Here is a 22,879-nt window from a genome sequence, read left to right on the forward strand (position 1 = left end):
GAAAGAAGATTTTGCATAAGTATATCCTGAATCCCAAAGGCAAACAAACACAATACCTAGCTATCAACACATTGCTATTCTTTGTGGGCTTTGTTGCTTTCCATGGACAAAATACCCCTTTCTTCCAGACACAATAACAAAGGAACTATAATGTCCCATTGTGCTCTCTCAGTTTGTACCAATTCCCATAAGCATCAATCTTCGTCCAAAAGAGTTCATCCTTTAGCTTGCAGTTGCGTTCATACCATCACATCCAAAAGTACATCCATGCATGGTGAACTGGTGTTCAGCATCTTCTTCATTTCAGCATGTGATTGGGGAACAACAGTTCTTGAGAAGTAGGAAACACAGCCTTTCGATGCCAGTTTAATTCAGATACTGTAATGTTGAATCTTTCTTACAAATAGACCTGCTACCCAGCTCAATTGCTTTTGCACGACAGTGTAAGTTAGAGAACGTAGATTTGTTCTGATAACCAGTCTCCTCTGATGTTTGTTTATTCTGAGTCTGTCCTTTAGCTCTTTGATAAATTATTTATGTCAAACAACTTGTTTATATCTTATAGTACAGAAGGAAGCCATTTAGAGGCCATTTGAAAGAGTTATCCAATTAGCCTCATTCTCCCACTCTTTTCCCCAAAGTCCTGCAAAGTATATATTCAATCCCCTTTTAAAAATTACCATTGAATTTGCTTCCACCAGCCTTTGAGATAGTGAAAACAAAAACAGAATTACCTGGAAAAACTCAGCAGGTCTGGCAGCATCGGTGGAGAAGAAAAGAGTTGACGTTTTGAGTCCACATGACCCTTCAACAGAACTGTTAAGTTGAAGGGTCATGTGGACTCGAAACGTCAACTCTTTTCTTCTCCACCGATGCTGCCAGACCTGCTGAGTTTTTCCAGGTAATTCTGTTTTTGTTTTGGATTTCCAGCATCCACAGTAGCTTTTTGTTTTTATCTTTGAGATAGTGAAGTCCAGAACATTGCAAACTGTTGCCTAATGAACTTCCACCTCTTTTCTTTGCTGGTTCTTTTGTCAATTACCTTAAAGCTGTGCCCTCTGTTTATTGACTTTCCCACCAGCGGAAATTGTTTCTTCTTATTTACTCTATCAAAACCCCTCATAATTTCAAGCAGCTCTAATAAATCTCCCCTTAACCTTCTCTGCTCTGGGAACAATCCCAGTTTCTCTGTTCTCCCCAAATAGCTGAGTTCCCCATTCCTGTAATGATTAAAATGATTTTGTTTCATGACATTGGAAAATATGATCAGATGAGGATATACCTTTTAATTCCCTAAGCATCCCATTAAGTATAAATTTAACAGAATTTATTTTGTTTTATTATTCATTCTTGTGATTTTAGTGTCGCTGGTAAGAGCAGCATTTTTTTTGTCCATCCCTGGGTGCCCACAGAAGGTAATAGTGGCAGCCATATTCTTGAACCACTGATACTAGCTGGCTTGGTGGCTTTAAACAGCAGCTATGAAACAACCAAAGTCAAGTCACATATAGGCCTGCAGGTTTCTTTCCTCAAAAATCATGAACAATTGAGGTTTTTGTGCAATCTGACAACTTCATACACACTTTTATTGATACCAACGTTTTATTTCCAGAATATTGAAACGGAATTTAACTTTTCAAACTGCTCTGATAGGATGTGAGTTCATATTCTCTGGATCACGAGTCAGACCTCTGGATTATTAATCCAGTATCATAGCCAATCTACTATTGTATCTAGTCTAGCAAACAGATTGGTGCAGCTTTTCTCTTCCCCACTGACAACAAATGAAAAATACATGGAATTGAAAATAACTGCATATTTTTCCTGCATTTCTGCCTCAAATTAGAATACAAAATTAGTGTGGATGTTAAAAGTATAAGTCCTACAACTCAAGCAGATTTTGGTTTTAAATATTAGGCATGCTACACAGATGAAAGTTCATTCTCTACAAATTAAAATGGGAGTCATTTACTATTAAATTTATGCTCAAGTGAATACACAGCACCATTTGCCTCCCTGCAAAGTACTGATAATTCCTAGTTAAAAGACCAGGAGATATATTTTAGTTCAATTTCTAGCTTGTTTAGTCACTACGTCTTTTCCTTTCCTGATTTACAAATAATTATTTGAGTTCACCGAATTTTGTTCACAAGCTTCATCCTACAATCAGTACTCTGACTGCACCTGGTTTCTTCCACAAATTCAAAGTTCACACATTTGCTAACATTAAACGTAATAGGGCATACTCACATTGATAGTCAGATTCATCCTGCTCAAGCAGCTATTGGGCTGTCTAGCTAGCTGAGAAGTGTGAAAATGTTGTAAACCTAGCAGTTTACTCACCCAGATGTAAGGAAATGTCAATAATAATAATGTTTTCATAAATCCGGATTTACTGTCCAGAGTGAGTATTCATTTCAAGTCCATTATCAGTTTTCAAATGCCTTTCCATTAAGAGCTTCTCCTGACCCAGCCACCAGCACCGATAACCCCCTCCCCAACCCCCGCCACACCACCCCACCCCCGCAGCTAGCTAATGCCTCAGCAGTCCTCCGTGCAGCCTACAGGTCTTACCTGAATCTTCTAGCTAGTGCAGAATATACCCTACCTTTCCCTTAACAACACTCAACATCTACCAATGATAGCTCATATTTGGAAATAAAGTTATAGCCCATAGGTCAGATGCAATTTAAATCTTCTGTGCATGTGAGAATCACTGATATTTGTAAAAAAATATATGAATTAAAAAGATCAATCATTTTATGTTTGGGCACTTTAAACATGATCGCTATCTTGTGTGGCAGTCGAAGAGCAATTCTGAATGAGGGAAAGGAAGATTTTCTCTGTGTGTTTTGTGTAACAAAATAATACATTTGTTATTTTCAAACAGGTTCTGTTCTAACAAGTCATTTTTAATAAGCGCTAATATTCTCTCATTTACACTTCATTTTGGACTAAATAATCCACTGCTTTCCACTCCTATGTGCACTCATGCTCTACAATGTCTGGAGGGAGCTTTTTGTTAATCTGTCATACTTCTTCATTACACGTATTCAGTTTAGGACTTGTAGGAACAAACTTGCGGTGGGAATTTGTCCATGTTCCAACTGTTTTAAAGATATTTTGCAGCAGGAATGCAGATTGGAAAGTCTGCTTATTCATGGGAAGCATGAATGATTAAACATTGCTCTTTCTTCAGTATATCCCTAACAGTGTGCTTGTACGCTATCATGTAGCTGGAGGTGCTATTAAGAATTTCTCATTCAAGATTTCCTTGTTGACAGACACAGAAAGGAAAGCCTAAGGAAAGAGCGTACATTTAAGGTGTATTCATACAACCCTTCTCCTCGCCATCTTGCTCCAAGCTCTCTACTTCTGGCTCCATGAATTGAAGGAGTTAGAGTGAAGAGTGAAAGCTAGTTGAATAAAAATATAAGTAATTCAGAGCTAGGAAAAGCTTTTTGGCTTATCAAGCCCATGTTATCCAGAGCCACTGCATGATTATCCTAGCACAAGCTTCCTCCCATCCAACTCCTTATCCTGTACTAAATTCCTTCCCCTAGTACTCAACATATATTGATCTAGCTGAGGAACAATGAGGAAAGGTTGAACAGGTTGGGCCCACGCTCATCAAAGTTTAGAAGAATGAGAAGTGATCTTATTGAAACATATAGGGCAGAATTTTATGCCTCCAACACCCGCCGGCAGGATCTTGCTGTTCCGTTGAAGTCAACGGAGCTTTGAACAGTTTGTTGCATTTTCCAGTTCTGCCCCCGTCGTGAAGGGGCCATAAAATTCCACTCATAAGATTCTGAGGGAGTTTGACAGGTTAGATGCTGAGAGGGTGTTTCCTCTCATGAGGGAATCTAGAACTAGGGGTCACAGTTAAAAATAAGGGGTCTTCCCATTTAAGATGGAAAGGATTTTCTTCTCCCAGGGGGTCGTTAATCTTTGAACTTCTCTTCCCTAGAGTGCTGTGGAGCGGGGGTCACTGAATATATACAAGGCTGAGTTAGGCAGATTTTTAATCGACAAGGGAGTCAGGTGTTACAGAGGACAGGTAAGAAATTGGAGTTAAGGCCACAATCAGGTCAGTCATGATCTTATTGAATGGCGGAGCAGGCTCGAGGCACTGAATGGTCAACTCCTGCTCCTATTTCTCATGATCAGATCCTTTTTTAAGACGGGAACTGATTCTGAATTAACAACCTCTTCTGGGAGTATTATGACATGCCTGCCAAACATCATAGAGAGGCACTAAACCGAAACATGTGCCATTGCCATAGATAAAGAAATTATGTGAGAAGCATGTTACAACAAAAATATTGATGTATGTATATCAATATGTAGTGGTAGTAGATAATAACCACTTTAAAGCCACGAATCACTATGAAGAACAACATCATTCTATACCTATCCAAATTTTTATGAAAAATACAGTGCCTAGAGGGGTCAGTGGGAATCGTGAATAGTTTATTCACAATACAATATGCCATCACACATGTTCTGACTCTTGGGGTAGATTTTGACTCCAGTGCAAAGCAGGTGATAGCAAATTGACAGCTCATTTTACATCTCTCACTGACTTCAATGAAAAGAAAGTGGGAGAGATGTAAACCGGTTGATAGCAAATTGAACAGTAAAAATCTACTCTTTGGAGGGTAAGCCAAATTCTACAAGTAATGTGAAAATCCATGGCCCACATTCACAAAGTAACTCATAAAAGTATTGTTTTCTGTACTTCAATGTTAATTTGCAGAATATTTCACAATGCATTACACAAAATAAACCACAAAAACTACAATTTCAGCAAACCAGGCAAAGAAAACTCTATAAGTGGTGTTTGTGTCATAGGTAAGCCATTTTTATGATTTTTAACCATTAAAGGCAATACAGCATACCCAACCAGGTCATTATGCAAATCTCCCTCCTTGCCCTTACAGGGCAGAAACCAATTTTTACTTGGCAGGTCAATCTGTAGCATTACTTAGGTTAAAGAAAATCAGTATTTTTTTTTCTATTCAAAGTCTATAACATTTTTTGCTGAAATGTTTACCTTTTACGATCATTTCTATCATATTGTCTGGATTCACTAAACAAAAGCCATTACCATTCCAGGAAGGCAGATACAGAAGCAAAGAAGTCATTTTCAAATGTGAAGTGATTTTCCATTTCAGGAAAGTGAAACTTTTGCAGTGAAAGCAACAGATAAGGAATTATGACTATGCTGAATAAGTTAAGTCTGGGGAATTCATGAGAGGATTATACTTTGAACTCTGGAACCAAGATTAAACCCAGAAAGCGGGTATCTTCTGCCTTAACATCTGCTAATAGTCCTAAACAAAGCAAGTTTGTCAAGTTTTAACCCTGCATCCACAGAAGTCTACATCTCAACACATTTTTAAAAATGAGCACTAATCAAGAAATCTTCACTTGTACAAATGTCTAGAAGAACTGAAGCTGCGGGGGAAAGATATGTCACATTTGATGTCTTTGGTACTGACTTTGAAGTTGGTGCATATCGTCAGGACAATCATAAAGGACATCAGCGCTGCATCAGACCAGTGTCATTCTTGACTCTGGAATTCTGATGCAGTCACTGGCAATTTCCCAGCACTGTCAAGGTCAAATACCTCGACAAGTTGCAAGCACAGGTTGGAATTAAGGAAGGAAAGAGAGCTGGGATAAGAAGGCAATGTACGGCAACAACAAGTGTTTCCATTAGTTCAAGCAAACCTGGACACACTGCTGAATTGTTGCACAGTCTCATTTCTCGCAGGGGTCCACTACAGGAGGTGCCATATGGAGATGATACACAGGATCTCATCCGGGTCTGTGTACCCTGCCCACAAGTCGAAGAACAGACAGTCCAGGGGGACCATTCCTCTGCTGCAGGGTCGCCTGAAAAAGAAGATTCATTTGAGTGTTACTCGGTTATGGCTTTGCTGCTGTGGAGTCTTCTTATTATCATTTGCCAGTCACAGTGAATGATAGTAAATAGATTATAACATAAAGTAGGTCAATAAAATGGTTTAAAAAAGATAACTGTGCACAAAGGGGAAAGGACAAGCAAATGAGGATTAAAGGGAAATGTGTCAAAATGAGGGAAAGCGAAAAAAAAAAATAATTGCAGCATTCTTGCAAACAGATAAGCGAGTGATAAAGAAACGGGAAATGCATCATGCTAGTAAAGGTGTTTGCAAGAATAATTATACCCAAGGTAAATGTGAAAAAGTTTGGGCAATTTTTCATGTCAATGGGGAATTCCATAAATAAATCAAAGGCTTACACAAAATAAAATTCTTTTGTGCTGTGTGCTTTCATACTTTGTAAAATTATACCTCAGGTTCTAAAACTGGAGCTCTAGCCACATTTCCATGGTGACTTTCCAAGAATTTAATATAATAGTCAAAATAGAGAAAATGGATTGATGCAGTGTTGATGCTCTGTTCATGTCTTTAGGTGTCTTGATGTGTAACTAACATGAGGTGGCAGAACATCAATGGTGTCCTAATCTTTACCTGGCTATTACAACATTGGCAGGCTTTCCAAATTAGACATCTCCAATCCATTCTACTAAACTCCAGCTAGAATGTCAGTCATCCATTCAATGTGTAGGCATTTAGTTAGATCCTGGTCCTGACAGCTCAACTCAGTTGTAAATTATTGTCCATTGAACTATGAAGGGGAATCAGTATTTTAGGGTCTGCTACTCTTGGATAACATAGCACTTGGATCTTAAGCACTGGGCAACCTAAGAAGGAAGCCTTCAGGCAATCCGCAAGATGGCAAAATACCAACTGGCACATGAAAAAAAGTTGCAAATGTCAAAACTTGAACTTTGGAACAACAGTACGCAGGTCAGAAAACTGGCTACAGCATCCTGCTTATAAGTAAACCCTAAAATCGAGAGAGCGCTCTTTCGCGCATGCGCACGCAAGAGTGCATTCATCTCCCTGAGGCTAAGTGCTGCCTCAGGGAGATCGGCTCTACTTTCAACAATATTGAAAATAGAAAAAAAAAATTCCCTTACATGTCCCCTCACATGAGTTGGGACATTTTCATAACTTCCATAACAACTTTATTAAAAATTTTTAAAACCCGACATGAAACCTCATCTCGCCGGTGGATGAGGTTTGATGTTTTTTCTAGTTGCCGCTGGGGCTCCTGGCCTGCCTGCCAACCTTAAGGTTGGACGGGCAGGCCCTTTAATTGCTTAATTGATCCTGTCAATGGCCTCAATTGGCCATTGACAGGTCGGCGGGCACGCAGCTGATTTTGCTGCGCCCCCGCCTTCCTGAAAATTTAAATGGGGCGGGATAACGTCGGGAGTTCCCCCCGACATCATCCAGTGTCATTTTTCACGTCGGCGAGCGGGCCCCACCTCCGCTCGCTGACAGTAAACTCCTGCCCGTGATTTCCCATTCATAAATCCATTATTTGTCCATTTATCACATTCTTTAGAATAGATTCTAGCATTTTCCCTACTACTGATGTAAGGCTAACAGGCCTGTACTTCCCTGTTCTCTCTCTTCCTCCCTTCTTAGTGGGGTGACAGTTGCTACCTTCCAACCTGCACAAACCGTTCCAGAATCTATAGAATTTTGGAAGATGATCACCAATGCAATCACTATCTCCAGAGCTACCTCTTTCAACACTCAGGGATATAGAATATCAGATACCAGGGACTTATAAACCTTCAGTCCCATTAATTTCTCCATTACAACCTTCTTACTAATACTAATTTCCTCAATTCCTCATTCTCCCTAGTCCCTTGGATCTCCAACTCTGGGGGCTTCCTTGTATCTTCATCAGTGAAAACAGACACAAAGAAATCATTTAGCTTCTCTGCCATTTCTCTATTCCCCATTATAAATTCTACTGACTGTCCATAATAGAACCACAATTGCCCTAGCCAAACGTATATATTTTATATACCTGTAGAAGTTTTTACAGTCCTTTTTTTTGTTTATTTGCTAGTCTACATTCATCTTCTATTCTCCCTTTCTTTATCAGTTTCTTGATCCTCCTTTGCTGTATTCTAAAATGCTCCAATCCTCAGATTTATTACTATTTCTGGCAACTTTATAGGCCTTTTCCTTTAATCTTATACAATCTTTAACTTCCTTTGTTAGCCACAGTTGACGGTACAAATATACATTGTATTAACATAGCCAATCACCTTGTTGTTCCTGCAGTTAAAGTCATTATATCCATGATGCCACGTTACCAAATTATTTTAAGAGGAAGAAAAGACTTCACATGACAATTAAAAAGCATGAGGAGAGAAAGGCAGTTTTACTGAAGCGTATCATTATTTTTAACAGGATATCTATTCTATATTGGAACCCTTGTCCTGCTATTTTCAAGCCATTAATGGGCAGTTAATCAAATATTTAGTTAACAGAAAATGTAATAAATAAGTTCATTTCTCTGAACAATAAACAGGCTTGACTATTAATTGTTCTCATCAATAGGAGCATGAAAAGAAAAAAAAGTCTTTCACATAGAGACCATTCTTTTCAAATTAACCTGATCGCAAGCATTACACGGAGCATTTCTTCACCCGAGGAAAGCAATTGCAAAATCTCCTCCTGCCATCCCTCAAATATAAACAAACTGAACACCAGAACACTGATTGCACCAAAGACAATGCATTTTACCTACCTGGGCCAACTGCTTTCCATGACCTATTTTCATTATCCCAACAGCTTGGGGAAGCATCATTATCCCCAAGGTATTCAGTGATCTCTTCTTACTCTTTTAATTATCAACCTCATTCCTAAACAGATATTCATGGAGCCTTTTTTTTTCAGAACAAGTGTTAATCACAAGGTTGTATTTTCACAGAAATCATTGAGAAACCGCAATATATCATTGGATATTTCAGTCTTTCATGCATCAGATAATTCTACTTATTAGAAAAATAATAAGTTACAGGGCTGAGTCACAATCTCTGAAGCTGAAGTAACATTTATGAACCAAGTGAGATTCACTCTCGTAAATGCCACGAATGTCAGAAATGGCATTTGCTGCAGCACAATTATTCTCAAACTGTCAATACAGTGACTGTGAGCCAATTCTTTGCTTTAGAACAGGTTGTTGTTGTGACTAGGTCTGTTGGAAAAATCTTTAAAGAAACAAAAGGACTCCCCGATTCAAAGTGGAATATATTCTTAAAGGGTCTTAAAAGGGAAAACATCATGGCCTTTTAACAGTGCTTTGTAACGTAAAATTTCCAAACTGGGAGCTGTTTGGCCTGGGTCAGCTCCCTATGCAATACCGTTGGTTTGTTTCCTGGATGAGTGCACTGTAAATTGCTCCTTAGATATTGTGTACAGGTATCAGAGAAATAATTTATGAGGAAGAAGTGTGAAAGCATGTTCTTGGCAAGCTGCCATTACTTAAGTTACTGAGCCAAAGTTGCCAATTTTGGCAGAAGAGCTGTGAGTCCCCTTTGAGGTGAGAGTGACTGCCCTTGACATCAAGGCAGGATTTGACTCAGTGTGGTATTTCAAGGCCCCAGCAAAATTGAAGCCAATGGGAATCGGGAGAAAACTCTCCACTGGTTGGAGTCATACCTAGCGCAAAGAAAGATGGTTGTTGTTGTTGGAGGTCAATCATCTCAGACCCAGGACATCACTGCAGGAGTCCCTCAGGGTAGTGTACAAGGCCCAACTATCTTCAGCTGCTTCATCAATGACCTTCCCTCCATTATAAGGTCAGAAGAAGGGATGATCTCTAATTGATTGCACAGCATTCAATACCATTTACAACTCCTCAGATACTGAAGCCATCCGTATCTATGTGCAGCAAGACCTGGACAACATTCAAGCTTGGGCTGATAAGTGTCAAGTTACATTCCCACCACACAAGTGCCAGGCAATGACCATCTTCAACAAGAGAAAATTGCATCATCATTGGGATGCCCGAGATGGTAATGCCCCTTGACACAATCTACAAGGCACAAGTCAGTGGTGTGATGGAATACTCACCCCTTGTCTGGATGAGTGCAGCTCTAACAGCCCTCAAAAAGCTTGATACCATCCAGGAAAGAGCAGCCTGCTTGATTGGCACCCCATCCACGAACATTCACTCCCTTGACCACCGACGCACAGTAGCAGCAGTGCACACCATCTACAAGATGCACTGCAGAAACTCACCAAGCCTCCTTAGACTGCACCTTCCTAACCCATGACCACTACCATTTAGAAGGACAAGGGCAGCAGATACATGGGAAAACCATTTGGAAGCTCCCCTCCAAGCCACTCACCATCCTGACTTGGAAATATATTGCCGTTCCTTCACTGTCGCTGGGTCAAAATCATGGAGCTCTCTCCCTAACAGCACTGTGGATGTACCTACGCCGCAGTGACTGCAGCAGTTCAAGACGGCAGCTCACCACCGCCTCTCAAGGGCAGTTAGGGATGGGCAATAAATGCTGGCTTAGCCAGCGAAGCCCACACCCTTTGAATGAATTTAAAAAACTTCCTTCAACATTCAACGGCATTACCAATGCTCAAATCCCCAGCAAAAATCCAGAAGTGTTTCTGCCATTTTTCCATTGCTTTTCTACTGAAGCTGAATGCATGGTCAGAAATCCCATGGAGATACACCCCTAAAGCTACTCACAGCAGTCAGTTACATGACAGTTATCCCACCATAACTACGCCAAAAAGCATTGCTTTAATGGTGATCAATAGAACCTTCAAAAATGCTATCCCCTATTATTTTGCTGCTTCTCAATTAAATCATTTCATCCAATTATTCTACAAAAAATGTATTTGCATAAATTGGGGCTCATACAATAAGGCAGTTCTTGATCTCCAGTAGTACTGGCATTCCGTGTTCATAGGGAATGCCACAGGACGAGAGAAGGCAATGGAAGACTAGGTAATCGTCCATTCTTCTTCCCTTCGATGTAAACACACCAACCATACACAAGGATTGGTGAAACAATAATGTGGGTTCTTTATTTGAATGTAAGACTATATACAGATAATATTTGCTGGGGGCTATGAGGTACATGCTTGGTCTCAACTACTGCTGCTTACAGACTGCCTGCAAGTCAGGGGACTCTTACATACTATCCTGTCGAGGTGCGTAAATATTGACCGTAGTTTAAGATACACTCCCTTAAAGCTATGTGCACATCATATCACAACATCCCCTGTTTTTCTAAACTCATGGTTTACACTTAAAGAATCAAATTATTTACATGAAAGCAAAAGAAATTAACATCATATCTGAATGTACTTTCACACAGAGCAATAAATTTACAAGTCTCAGAAATGTATCAGCAATTTGCTTATCTGGCCAGCTTTAGTTATGGCTGGAGGCTGCTGTACTTTTTCAAAATGTTGGTTAGGAGTGCTTTGTTTGTGTTGCATCTTAGACCGTGTTCTAGCTGCAATAGGGTTACTTGGTTTTTCTGATTTTGGTGTGTTCTGATTTGGCATCTGTTTTGTTGCACTGTCATGTGTCATGCCAGTGTAGGCATGACGATATCACAATCTTTTTTTAAACTGCATTCCTTTTAAAGTGGGCCCTGATGATTGGTAAAATGGCTGCCAAGAGGTCACCTGACTTTAGCAACTTCAACAGCCTGGCAAGCTTCCTGGAAAGTTTCAAATTGGATTATAATGGGCAAGGGTCTCCCTCGAGTGGACATGCCTAAACAATGTGGAATTTCACACCTGCTATTGTCAAAGCTTTCTCAAAAACACAGCGCTATTAAACTCGCAGACTCTCTCACTCCAAGTCTGCCATGTAATGAAGGAGGGTTACCGAGATTGAGTATCCACAATGAAGTACTAAAGACCACTATCTGCTTCCTATTGCATATCAATGGTTTTTGACCATGTGACTGAAATTCCTTCTTCACCATGAGAGACCACCATTTGCCTTCTATCATGTATCAATGGTCAATCGTCATGTGATCAAAACTTGCCCCCTGTACTGGAGACTCTTGTGTCCTAAAACTGAGAGGGATAGACTGGGCAATCTGCGAAACACCTTCAGTAACATCACAGCTACAAAGTAAGGCATCTTGCTGTGAGGTTTAATGTCTTTTAAAAGCCTCATATAACCTGTTTTGAACAGCTCTGAGTTCAGCTGTAAGAAACTGGATCTTCAGTTATAACAGCCATCAGGACCTCTCCAAATGACTTGCTGAAAAATCTTTACTTTGAAGGATCCCTGCAGTTAATCTGGGTTTGACACCAGCAATCTGAATTTAACTGAACTTCAATTCCAGAGTGGGCAAAAGCTCAAAGGTACATGAACTTCTAACTATTCTATTTGGTTTTAATATTTGTAAAAGTGCAGTATCATCTTTAATTGTATATTTCTTGGGAGGTTGTTGTGTGATTGATGTAGTGATTGACCTTTCTGGGATGAGTGTGTGAATAAATAATACTCCTGGTTTAAACCCATGAAAGTCTGCTGCTAGTTATACCAATGGCGGGGTTTGGGAACACACACCAGCCTTATCAAAATTAAATTACACTGATTACAGACAGAAGGGAAAGGGAATTGGGGGTTTCAGCTTTTCTCTCTCCCCTGTCCTTAACACATGACATTTGGTGTTTTCAATTGATACCATCTTGGTTCTAGGCATATGCTGATGATTTCTGCTGAATTTTAGTTACTGCCAGTGGGGTGTTGTACTCCAACTTTCTGTCTGATGTTCAAGTTGCATAATTTATTATCTGCATGCCAGTCATAGGCATCTTTCATCCTCCCCTGTTTCTTGTGTAATACATCAAGTACGCCTGGGAGTGTCAATGAGTGATGACTGGGGAGATTTGTCTGCACATGTCTGCCAAAGAGTCATTCTTCATTGGTTCCACATATGAAGTTTGCAAGTTTGCAATGGGTATTTGGTTCAAACAGTGTTGTTAAGCCTGTTGGCTGATGATCTACATTGCATAATTAGGTGATCTTCTCTTAGTGTAAGCACAGGGTTTCCAGTGTGCTTCTTGTTGTCTGTGGTCCTCGTCATTATCTTGACGATATGATGTATGATGCCAAGGACAGGTCCTTGCATGCCGATAAGCCTGTGATCACTGGACCTGTGGTGTCCACAATATAAAATACCTGGAGTGACCAAAGTGAGCTCCTGTAGTGACATCCAATGGATCCCAGGGATGGAATCTCCTGGTCATTGTGCATGGTGCGTTTAGTGTTGGTTGGGCAAATCATCAGTTGCCACTTCTGTAGGTATATACATTTCAGTGTGCAAAGTGAAAGGATGTTTGTACCTACACCGGCATCCAGTTTTGCTCTGTCTAATTTGCTCTTTCTAACTCTAAACAAGCCGGAGGAAACTTGTATAGCTGTCAAAAGCTCCAGATAGCATTAAAGTTTAGAGACAGTTTAGATAGGTCATGCTGACCCTTCATCTGTGGGCATATAAACAAAGGTTTCTGTTGGTACCACTGTGCCAATGAATTTTTTGATGTTCAATGTGCTGAATGTCAGCTCACCATGTGTGCATCAATGTGCTGGTCATCCTCATCATCTGACCTTGTAGCTTGGCTAAACATTTTATGGATCTTGTCGTACACTGTTTGTCACATGCTCTTCATTAATTAGTATGCTGTATGTATCTATCTGGTATTGGCTATGGCTTCTGGTGATGTCAAACAACTTGCTCTGGCCTTTGCTTTCTGCATTGACACTCTCAACATGCATCATTAAATGCTGGGTATTTTCTGGGTGCATGTATGAGGCCGCACCACCTGCATTGGTTATTGTGTCAACGGTGGATGAATTATGCATAGCCTGCAAACTCTGTCTACCCAATAGCGTGGTCCTGTACTTGTGTCCACTTTGCAGTAGTGCTTCCATGGCGTAATCTTTGGGTTGGTCCAAGTGGTGCTTTTGGAATGCTTCCACTGGGGTAGATGCTATCACAAGTTCGATTATTCTGTCAGCTAGCCCTGCAACATGAAGTTGCACTCAAGCCCCTTGGCTCTGCAGCTATGTCTGAATTGGTCAATGGTCTCTGTCAGTCATTGTCTAAAGGACATTAATCTCAGACAGCATATTCAGAAATTGAGCTTCATTCATAATTGATCTTGGAGTGTTGGCCATACCTTATCTGGATTTTTAAGATGGTCGTTGGACAGACGTGATGTACTCAGCCTGTGAAGGCCTTCATTGCCTATGGCAATTTTAATTTTAATGGCTTGTTTACCAAGTTCAGAAATATTGAGGTCTAGAAAACAAAGCTTGACATGTCGACAGAACAAAATAAATTCAGAAAGGAGATTTGCTGCTTTCAAATTTAATGTTGGAAATTTTGTGGTCATCTTTTAGCTTTTTGCAGGATTGTTAATGCTATCTGGAGCTTTTGGCAGCTATACAAGTTTCCTCCAGCTTGTTTAGAGTAATTTAGCTCTGAGCTGCAGTACCTTTAGTGGCCATGGTGTTAGTTTATCATAGGTTATTGCTAGACTACAATAGTGGCACTGTTGAGCTCTGTTTCTTCTTTCCTGGTTTAACTCTTAGCTCTTCCCACAAAACAGTGATTTAGGCAAGATAATGGCTGCAGACTTAAAATGTGGGGGAAAAAAAGCTTTCCCTGCAGGATTCTTCTGGTTTTTATGAGCTGTTACTGGATGGAATTTTCTTCCCAGCTCAGTTTGCAGTATTTTAACTTCCCAGAAGCAACAGTCATAGATCCTCTCCTGTCTATTAATTCTGCTGACAGTGATACCCTCCATACTCTGCTGTTTCTGTTCCTGCTTAAAGCTCTTGTTAGATAAGACCTTTACTATTTAAGCTCTCCCAAATTTGAACAATATTACCAGGACCTTATGCTTGCTGGCTAAGACGAGATGTGATCCCAGAATGGAGGTACAATGTGTGGAATACTTACAAAGCTACATAAATATTACATACAGTGAGTCTTGATAGTTGTTTCCCTTTCACACCAGTTCTTTTCTTCTACTGCATGCATATTTGAAGCTTGTATATTTTACAGTTAAATCTTCGAATACTATGCTGCCACCCTACCACCATGTTACATTCTTCTTCTCTTCAATTTAAACACACCAATCATACATAAGGAGTGGTGAAACAATAATGTGGGTTCTTTATTTGAAAATATGATTATATAAATATGGTATTCATTGGGAAATTGTGAGGCACATGTCTGACATTGTTCACTGCTGTTTACAGACTGACTACAACTCATGGGGTTATTACATTATATCCTGTTGACATGATTGACAGTAATTTAAGATATGTTCCCTTAAAGGTATACACACACCATTTCGCAACATCTCCCTTTATCTAAATTCAAGGTTTACCCACCCTTAAATGTGCACATCATCATATCGCAACAGATAGTATGAAGTGATGGATCTTAACAATGCAGTACCATCAAGGAAGTTAATCCTGAGATATGATACGATAACATATCAATCACAGTCTCTCTTATTGAATGTGTACTGAAACTTTGAAACATTTTTTTTTAAATGGTGTGTATTGGTTTTAGATTTCACAAGTAACCTGCATGTTTCATTTTACCTGCATTTTTGTCTTAGTGAGGCTGGTGCAGGGTGGCATAAGTTAGTTCTTCTGACTGAAACCAATGTTTGCCAAGTGTTATGAGTGCTTAATTTTATAAGACAGTTATGTTTTAAAATGTTTCCTATAGTTTAAGGTAAAGCAGAATGTCCTGAAGAGGGGAATGGTAATCATCCTAAACTCTGCCTGGAGACAGGTCGTAGGATTTGGTTGTCATGGGGAAAGAGACCCAGGCCAAAACCTATTGAAAATCAAGTGACAGATTTTCACACTTTGATGCAGAAGAGTCTTTCTGGACACAAGCTCTCAGGCTCAAGAGACCTGGAGAGAAAGAGAGAGAGAGATGCTCCTGGGTGAAGAAGCAGAGAAGCTACAATTGTGAGAGAAAAATGCTTGTAGGAGTTGGTTTTCTGTTCAGAAAGAAGAAGATGGAACAGACAGGACTTTTGGAGTCTCCAGAGTGAACCTCATGGCTGAAAGTCAGCTCGAGAATATTCAGAAGACTGAGTAAAAAGTAAACTGGAAGCCTTGCTCTGGTGTGGCAGGGAGGATGGACTCTGCTGTAAAGTCAGAAGGAGTGTGGGACTTAATCTACGAGGCTACACATCTGCTGAGAGTATGGAATAATGTACAAACAGGTCAGAAATTATTTTTGGTTGAGTTAATTAGTTAATGGGGAAGTAACAAAATCAATGTATGGCATTGCATTTTTATTATTTTTCCTCAGTTTAGTTGTTAATAAATTTGCTCTATCTCTAACTCAAGGAAACCTTGTTTGATTGGCTCCTTATTTTTCATTATTTAAATAGATAAATACATTCTGATTTGAAAAATGCACATCCACATAAAAAAGAAACTTAAACCTTAGTTGTGCCTAGCTGAGGAGGTTGAATAGCAATGTGGTTGACTCTTAACTACCCTCTGAAATGGCCTACCAACCGACTCAGTTCACGGGCAATTAGGAATGGGCAACAAATGCTGGCCTTGCCAGCAAGGCCCACATCCTGTGAAAGAATTTTTTAAAAAATAGAGGAGAGACAGTTCATGCCTTCTCACCTGGTCAGAACATGATTTCTTGCTTACTAATGCCTCTACATGTAATTACCCTCAAAATTTGGTTTCTTGTCACATCAGTGGAAGTTCAGAAGGGAGGGGCACAGTATCGTGTTTACAGCATTTAGTCCATTTTAAGAGATGAGAGGCTCTGGAGGGATATTGTGCAGGGGAACTGCGAGAGGAGAAAATAAGACAAACATTATTTCTTTCTGATGTTGCTGAAACTCTGTAAATACAAGAAAGAAAATATGTTATTCTTTGAATGTCTGGGTAGGGGCCATCAAATGCAATCGTGCGGTTCATGTGGAAGGTAGAGGCAGTGACAGTGAAAAAAATCATACCCTCTTATGACGTTAGAAGATGTGTCATAAGAACTGTGGCCACAAGAGCAGGTCAGAGGCTGGGAATTCCTGACTCCCCAAAGCCTATCCACCATCTACAAATCAGGAGTATGATGAAATACTTGCAACTAGCCTGGATGAGTGCAGCTCTAACAACACTCAAGAACTTCAACATCAACCAGCACAAAACAACCCACTTGATTGGCACACTATCCACCACCTGAAACATTTACCCCCTCCATGAGCAGGGTACAGTGGCAGCATTGCTTACCATAACAGCACCTTGCAACTCATGACTTCTGCCACCTCGAAGGACAATAGTGTATGGGAATACCACCACCTGCAAGTTCCCCTCCAAGCATAAACCATGCTGCCTTAGAACTATATTGCCATTCCTTCACTGTCACTGGGTCAAAAACCCATAGCTCCCTTCATAACAACACAGGGGGTGAATTAATACCAGTTGGGCTGTAGTGGCTCACCACCACCTTCGCAAGGGCAATTAGGGGTGGACCAACAAATGCTGGCTGCGCAGCTTCATTCACATCTCATGAAAGAATAAAAATAAAGAATTAAATAAACTCACAAGGTCTGTAAATGAGAATGAGTTGTTAGCTGGAGAGGCTTACTAAAGTACAGAAAAGTAAACTGATGTTCCTTGTCCTAATATTCAAGCAATGTACTTTGGGATATCATACAACACTATAACCTAGCATCAGACATACCAACTACCTTACATACACACACAAACAAAGGACAAACAAATAAGTTCTCTGCAGAGATTGGAAGGTAAAGAAAATTGTTATGAAAAGGATAAAGTTCTCAGTGTTTTGACATGATCTGGTGCTCCCTCGTCTGAAGATGGAACACTATTCCTAGTAAATGTCTGGAGGTGCTCACCAATGGAGCTTCAGCGTGGAGGAAAATAGAGCCAGTTCAATCTTAGGACCTCCTTCTTGTCTCAGCCTCTCAGGTTTACAAATATAGACAAGTTCCACTGAGGTGAAGATTCCTACTGGATACTGATAACCGCTCTATGTTTGATGCAAGGCAAGGACAGCGCATGTTGGGCAGCTTCTTGGTTTATTCCCAACTAAGTTCAAAAAAACAAGTTCAAAATATAAAGCTCATCTTTGCCAGCTGATTTCTATTAACTGACCAGGGCTTTGCTTTTAAAACAGTTTTTTTCCCCAGCCCTTAAAGTAAATACAGTTCAAATAAGGAAACAGCTCTCCTCCTCAAGTGCCATGCTGGTCATGTGATTTCTTGGAAAAGGCATACTTCTTCACAGTCCATAATTTTTTGAAAAATATCCAAGTCCATTCCCAAGTGTCCAAATAATGCAATGTCCTTCCAAATTATAAAATAAAATATAGTTCTTGAAAATATAGCTTCCCAACACATTCTATAACGCATGTGGGCCTATTTAATTCTTACATCCTAATCCTTCATTTTCTTCCACCTGTTATTACCAGCCATTCCATGAATCCTAACAGATTATGACTTCAGAATCTGGAGACTGTAAAGAAAAAAATCCATTTCCCCTCCATGAGAAAGCCTCACATAACATAACCATAAACATCAGGCCACTGGGGAAAGAAGCACAGGCATACACATAGTAACTCATCATGAAGAGGAGGCACTGCCAATCATTGGAAGCAGATCTGGCCTAGCATCTGAGGATGGGAATGTGGGAGGCAATGTGCCTTCAGTGAGCTGCTGAACATATAATTATTTTCGGATATAATATTTCTGTGCATTTTTAAAAGCTTCAAACAGTTCCTGACTAAGTATTCACACTTTCATCTTGGAGATGCATGACCAGCATGTTAGCAATCATTATGTTTGCCTCTGGAGGCTGCAAGCTGGGAAACAGAAGTGGAGGAGGAGCATAATTGTCAAGAGATTGCGTTCCCCTCTGTCACTGGCAACACTGAAGCACACTTAACTCAACCTGCCATTCACCTATTCCTTTGAGCTCAGCAGTCTGGAGACACTCAAGTCAGGGAATGAATGTAGTGAAGAAAATGAGGTCCAAGGAGAATTGGGGGTCCAGGTATAGAGATCATTAAACTGTTATGAAAAAGTACAGAAAACATTCAAAAAAAGCTAATGCAAAGCTGACCGTTATATCAAGAGGAGTGGAATACAAGAAGGTAGAAATTCAGCCATACAAATTTCTGGTCAGACCCCATAAAGCACTTTGGGCACTTATGGGCAACACATCTTAAGAAAGATATATTGGCTCTGGAGGGAGTGATTATACAAATTAGAGTTGCATTCCCTGAAATTAGAAGATTAAGGGGTTATTTGATCGGAGCATTCAAAACATTAAGAGAAATGGATAGGATAGAGAGAGAGAAACTATTTCCACGACTTGGGGAGTCTAGAACTTGGAGGCATAAGCCAGAGTTTTCCGGTCCCTCCCACTGTGGGACTGGAAATTCCCGTCAAAGTCAATGGACCTTTGGCTGGTCCGTCAAATTCTCTGTCCCACCCGCGACAATTCCCACCACGGGTGGGACTGGAAAATCCCAGCTATAGCCTAAAAATTAGAAACGTTTCTGGAGCAAAATCAGAAAACACTTCCAAACAGAAAGGTCGGAATGTTGTTCTCATTGTGGGGGTCCCAACAATGGGCCCGAAAGCTAGCGTAGCTGTTTGCAAGACCACGGCCACATTTTATGGGGTCAGGCAACTAATTAGTTGTCACAGCCCTGTACAGGAACTGCCAGCTAATCTGGGAACTGCTTGGCAACCTAGCTGTGCCACCAAGTGGTGACCACTTCTAGGGCAGCGCCTGGAAGAAGAGGAGGCCATAGAAGGGCACTCCCCTTCCCACCATCGCCCCTGCTCCCTCCAACAGATAAGTTGCGCTAGGGCCAGTCAGGCAGGTCCTGTACATGGAGTAGGAGGGGGGAGCAGGGTGAAGGGAAGAGGTCAGGGCAGATGGCACCAATGCCACTGGGGGGGCCTCTCCATGTGGCAAGTGGTGCCCAAATAGGAGGCCCCCTCTGAACCTGCTGGTAGGTCCTCTGGATTCATGTTGTAGTCTACCCAGAGCCTGCCTGCCACTGATAAAATGCCACCATCAGTGGGAAGAGGCTCTTAATTGGCTACTTAAATAGCTCAACTGACCTCTGGGAGGGAGGGCCATCCTCCACCTTCCTCATTGCTGGCAAAATGGCATACCAGAGGGAAGACAACTGGCACTCCACTCCCCTGCCTCCCCTTGCTGTTTTACGCGTACCCCTGCCACCTAACCTGCCCCAAGGGGGCTGGTAAAATCCAGCCCAAAGAGTAGCAGACATCTGGAACTCTCTTCCGCAAACTTCAAAAGATGTAGGTCAATTGCTAATTTTAAAATGGAAATTGATAGATTTTTATTAACCAAAGATATCAAGGGACATGTGGCAAAGGTAGGTATACGGAGTTCGATCTCACTGAAGGAACCAAATGGCCTACTCTTGTTCCCCTGATGAGAAATGATCATATGGTGAGACACAGAGCACAAGGGTGCAGGGGTGGAAGTCAAGCCTAAAGTATCTGAGTGGAGGCTTAAAAATGTCAACCCCTGGCTCTTGATGTGGGGTGAATGACGATCTTAGGGGTGCGGCAATGCAAGAAGTGATGTTGGTAAAATTCAGCTGTATTAGCCTATTTCTGTTCTTTGCCATCATTGTATTCATGGGAGGTAGATCAATCAGACACAGTCATTATGTACAAAACACTAGGATGCATGTTTGTCCATGAGTTTGAGGAAAATTGTTTTAAAATGAGAACCTAGTTTGTACTTACTTTTCTATATGTGTAGCTGGTGTTTCTCCTGCATTCTTCCTTCTCTAAATAATTCTATGAACAATAAAATTGGCATTGTAACTTAGCCTATAAAAACTGGACTAAAAACGTGATATTTTCACGTCATTCATATTGTCAGAGGTGGGTTGGGAGGTCTTACCTATTTGTCAGTAAACAATTTAAGGGGGATCAATTTCTACATTGGAGCTACAATAACATGATGCAGAGAGGATTTATTTCAGTGCGCAACTGGTGACAAACACTGAAGTATGAAGAGAAAATGCAAATATCTAATGCAATGTTGCAGTTGTCTTAAAGGAAAACAAATGGATAGGAAAGTTTTACTGAGTCGAATTAAATAATCTAAGCCCGTTCAGATCTCTGAAATACATAGAATCAACACAACAGATGGGAGGCTCTTTAGAAGGAAGCAATCCTGTAGTGTTTCCCTGATGAGAGTACATTTAATGAACTACTACCAACAGAGCTGGAGAGACTGCTGCCCTAGGCACCCTTATTAGCATACAGCCAGTGGCAGTTCCGAAGAGAGCAAGGACACGCTGGCTCTGCCAATAAGACTGAACAAAAGAGTCTGTAGCATGATATGCCTTTTATGTAACTCCTTCCCATCACACGAAGGCTTGCAAATGAAATAGCTATGTGTGATTTCTATTCTTTAATGGAATGATTAAAATGTACAGAATCACAGTCTATGGCCAGGATTTTCCAGCCCTGTCATGGCAGGACACACCATGGGAGATTCGACGGCCCAGCCAAAAGTCCATTGACTTTCGGCAGGACCGGACGATCCTGACGGTGGGCGGGGCTGGAAAATCCCACCCTATGGCTTTGTACACAGCCTTAGTAGACAAGAAATACAGACCCATTTTCTCCTTCTACTTATGCCACTGCTGTATTAACATGAAGGACGGGGGTAACCACTTTCCAAACAAGACCAAATGCGAGTCAAGTCTTCTCACCCCTCCTTGATTTTCATTGTAAACATCCTATAAGATTAACCAAGACAGAAAATGAAGGATTACAGGCAAATTCATCATCATCATAGAATGGTTAAAGCACAGGAAACATCAATTCGACCTGTCTTGTCTGTCCCGGCCCTTTGTAGGAGCATGTCACCAAGTCCCACTCAGCCACCTTTTCACCATAGCCCTGAAAATTTTCTCTCGAAACCTGCCTTGTACTGGTCATTAGAAGCGAAGTTAAATGGTTCAATTGATGTATTTCACTCTTAGTAAGGACAGTACAATTATTTGAGTATATTTTCACTTCTTATGGCCTTCATTGTGCTAGCATGTATGTTGTTGTAATGACATGAACTATGGGGAAGCGATGGCATCAAGGTATTGTTGCTGGACTAGAAATCCAGAGACCCACCATAATACTCTGAGGACATGGTTCAAATCCTGCCATAGCAGATAGTGGGATTTGAATTCAATAAAAATCTGGAATTAAAAAGTTTAATAATGACCATGAAACTACTGTCAATTGTTGTAAAAACACATCTGGTTCACTAATGCCCTTTAGGGAAGGAAATCTGCTGTCCTTATTGGGTCTGGCCTACATATGACTCCAGGCCCACAGCAATGTGGTTGACTCTTAAATACCCTCTGAACTAGGGGATGGGTAATAAATGGCTGGTTGGTGAGGCCCACATCCCATGAAAAAAAAATGAACACCAGTCACTCATAAGGGATTGTGGAAACATTTTGTTGATTTATTTATTTAAGATAGGCACATGAGAATATTTAGCAATAGGTAGAAAGCTTGAAGATATCAGCAGCAGAGTGCGCGCGTGGTCTGCTCAAATGCGAAAGTGAAACTAAGACTGGATCACACTTCCCTTCTAGTGACGTCATGCCTTAAAGGCATATTATAATTTCCTCCTGTCTTTCTTCAGATACTTTCCCCCCTTCCAAAGAAGCATAGCTATTTAGAATACATGTTCATGCTTAGTTACCATTACCTAAAGTATAGGACTGGTGAATCTATGGGTCTCTAAAACATAAATGCAATTTGCTGATATGCCCAGATCTTGTGTTGATAACCTTGTCTGGATATTTCTTTAGTTGCTCATAGTGAGCTGCGGGATTGCCATTCTTGTATGTTGTTCCTGGTTGCATTTGTGA

At 40.7% G+C, this 22,879-nt stretch overlaps 1 protein-coding gene across 1 annotated transcript in view; it reads right to left on the minus strand.

Annotated features, from left to right (window-relative positions):
- Window positions 1-22,879, minus strand: part of LOC144680103 (adhesion G protein-coupled receptor B1-like) — a 288,487-nt gene that overhangs the window by 64,983 nt on the left and 200,625 nt on the right. The window contains exon 4 of the mRNA XM_078541250.1: window positions 5,737-5,901. Within this exon, the coding sequence (XP_078397376.1) occupies window positions 5,737-5,901 (165 nt within the window). The remainder of the gene's footprint in view (window positions 1-5,736; window positions 5,902-22,879) is intronic.

This window comes from Cetorhinus maximus, chromosome 4 (assembly GCF_964194155.1).
Source record: "Cetorhinus maximus chromosome 4, sCetMax3.hap1.1, whole genome shotgun sequence".
NCBI classification, from domain to species: Eukaryota; Metazoa; Chordata; class Chondrichthyes; order Lamniformes; family Cetorhinidae; genus Cetorhinus; species Cetorhinus maximus.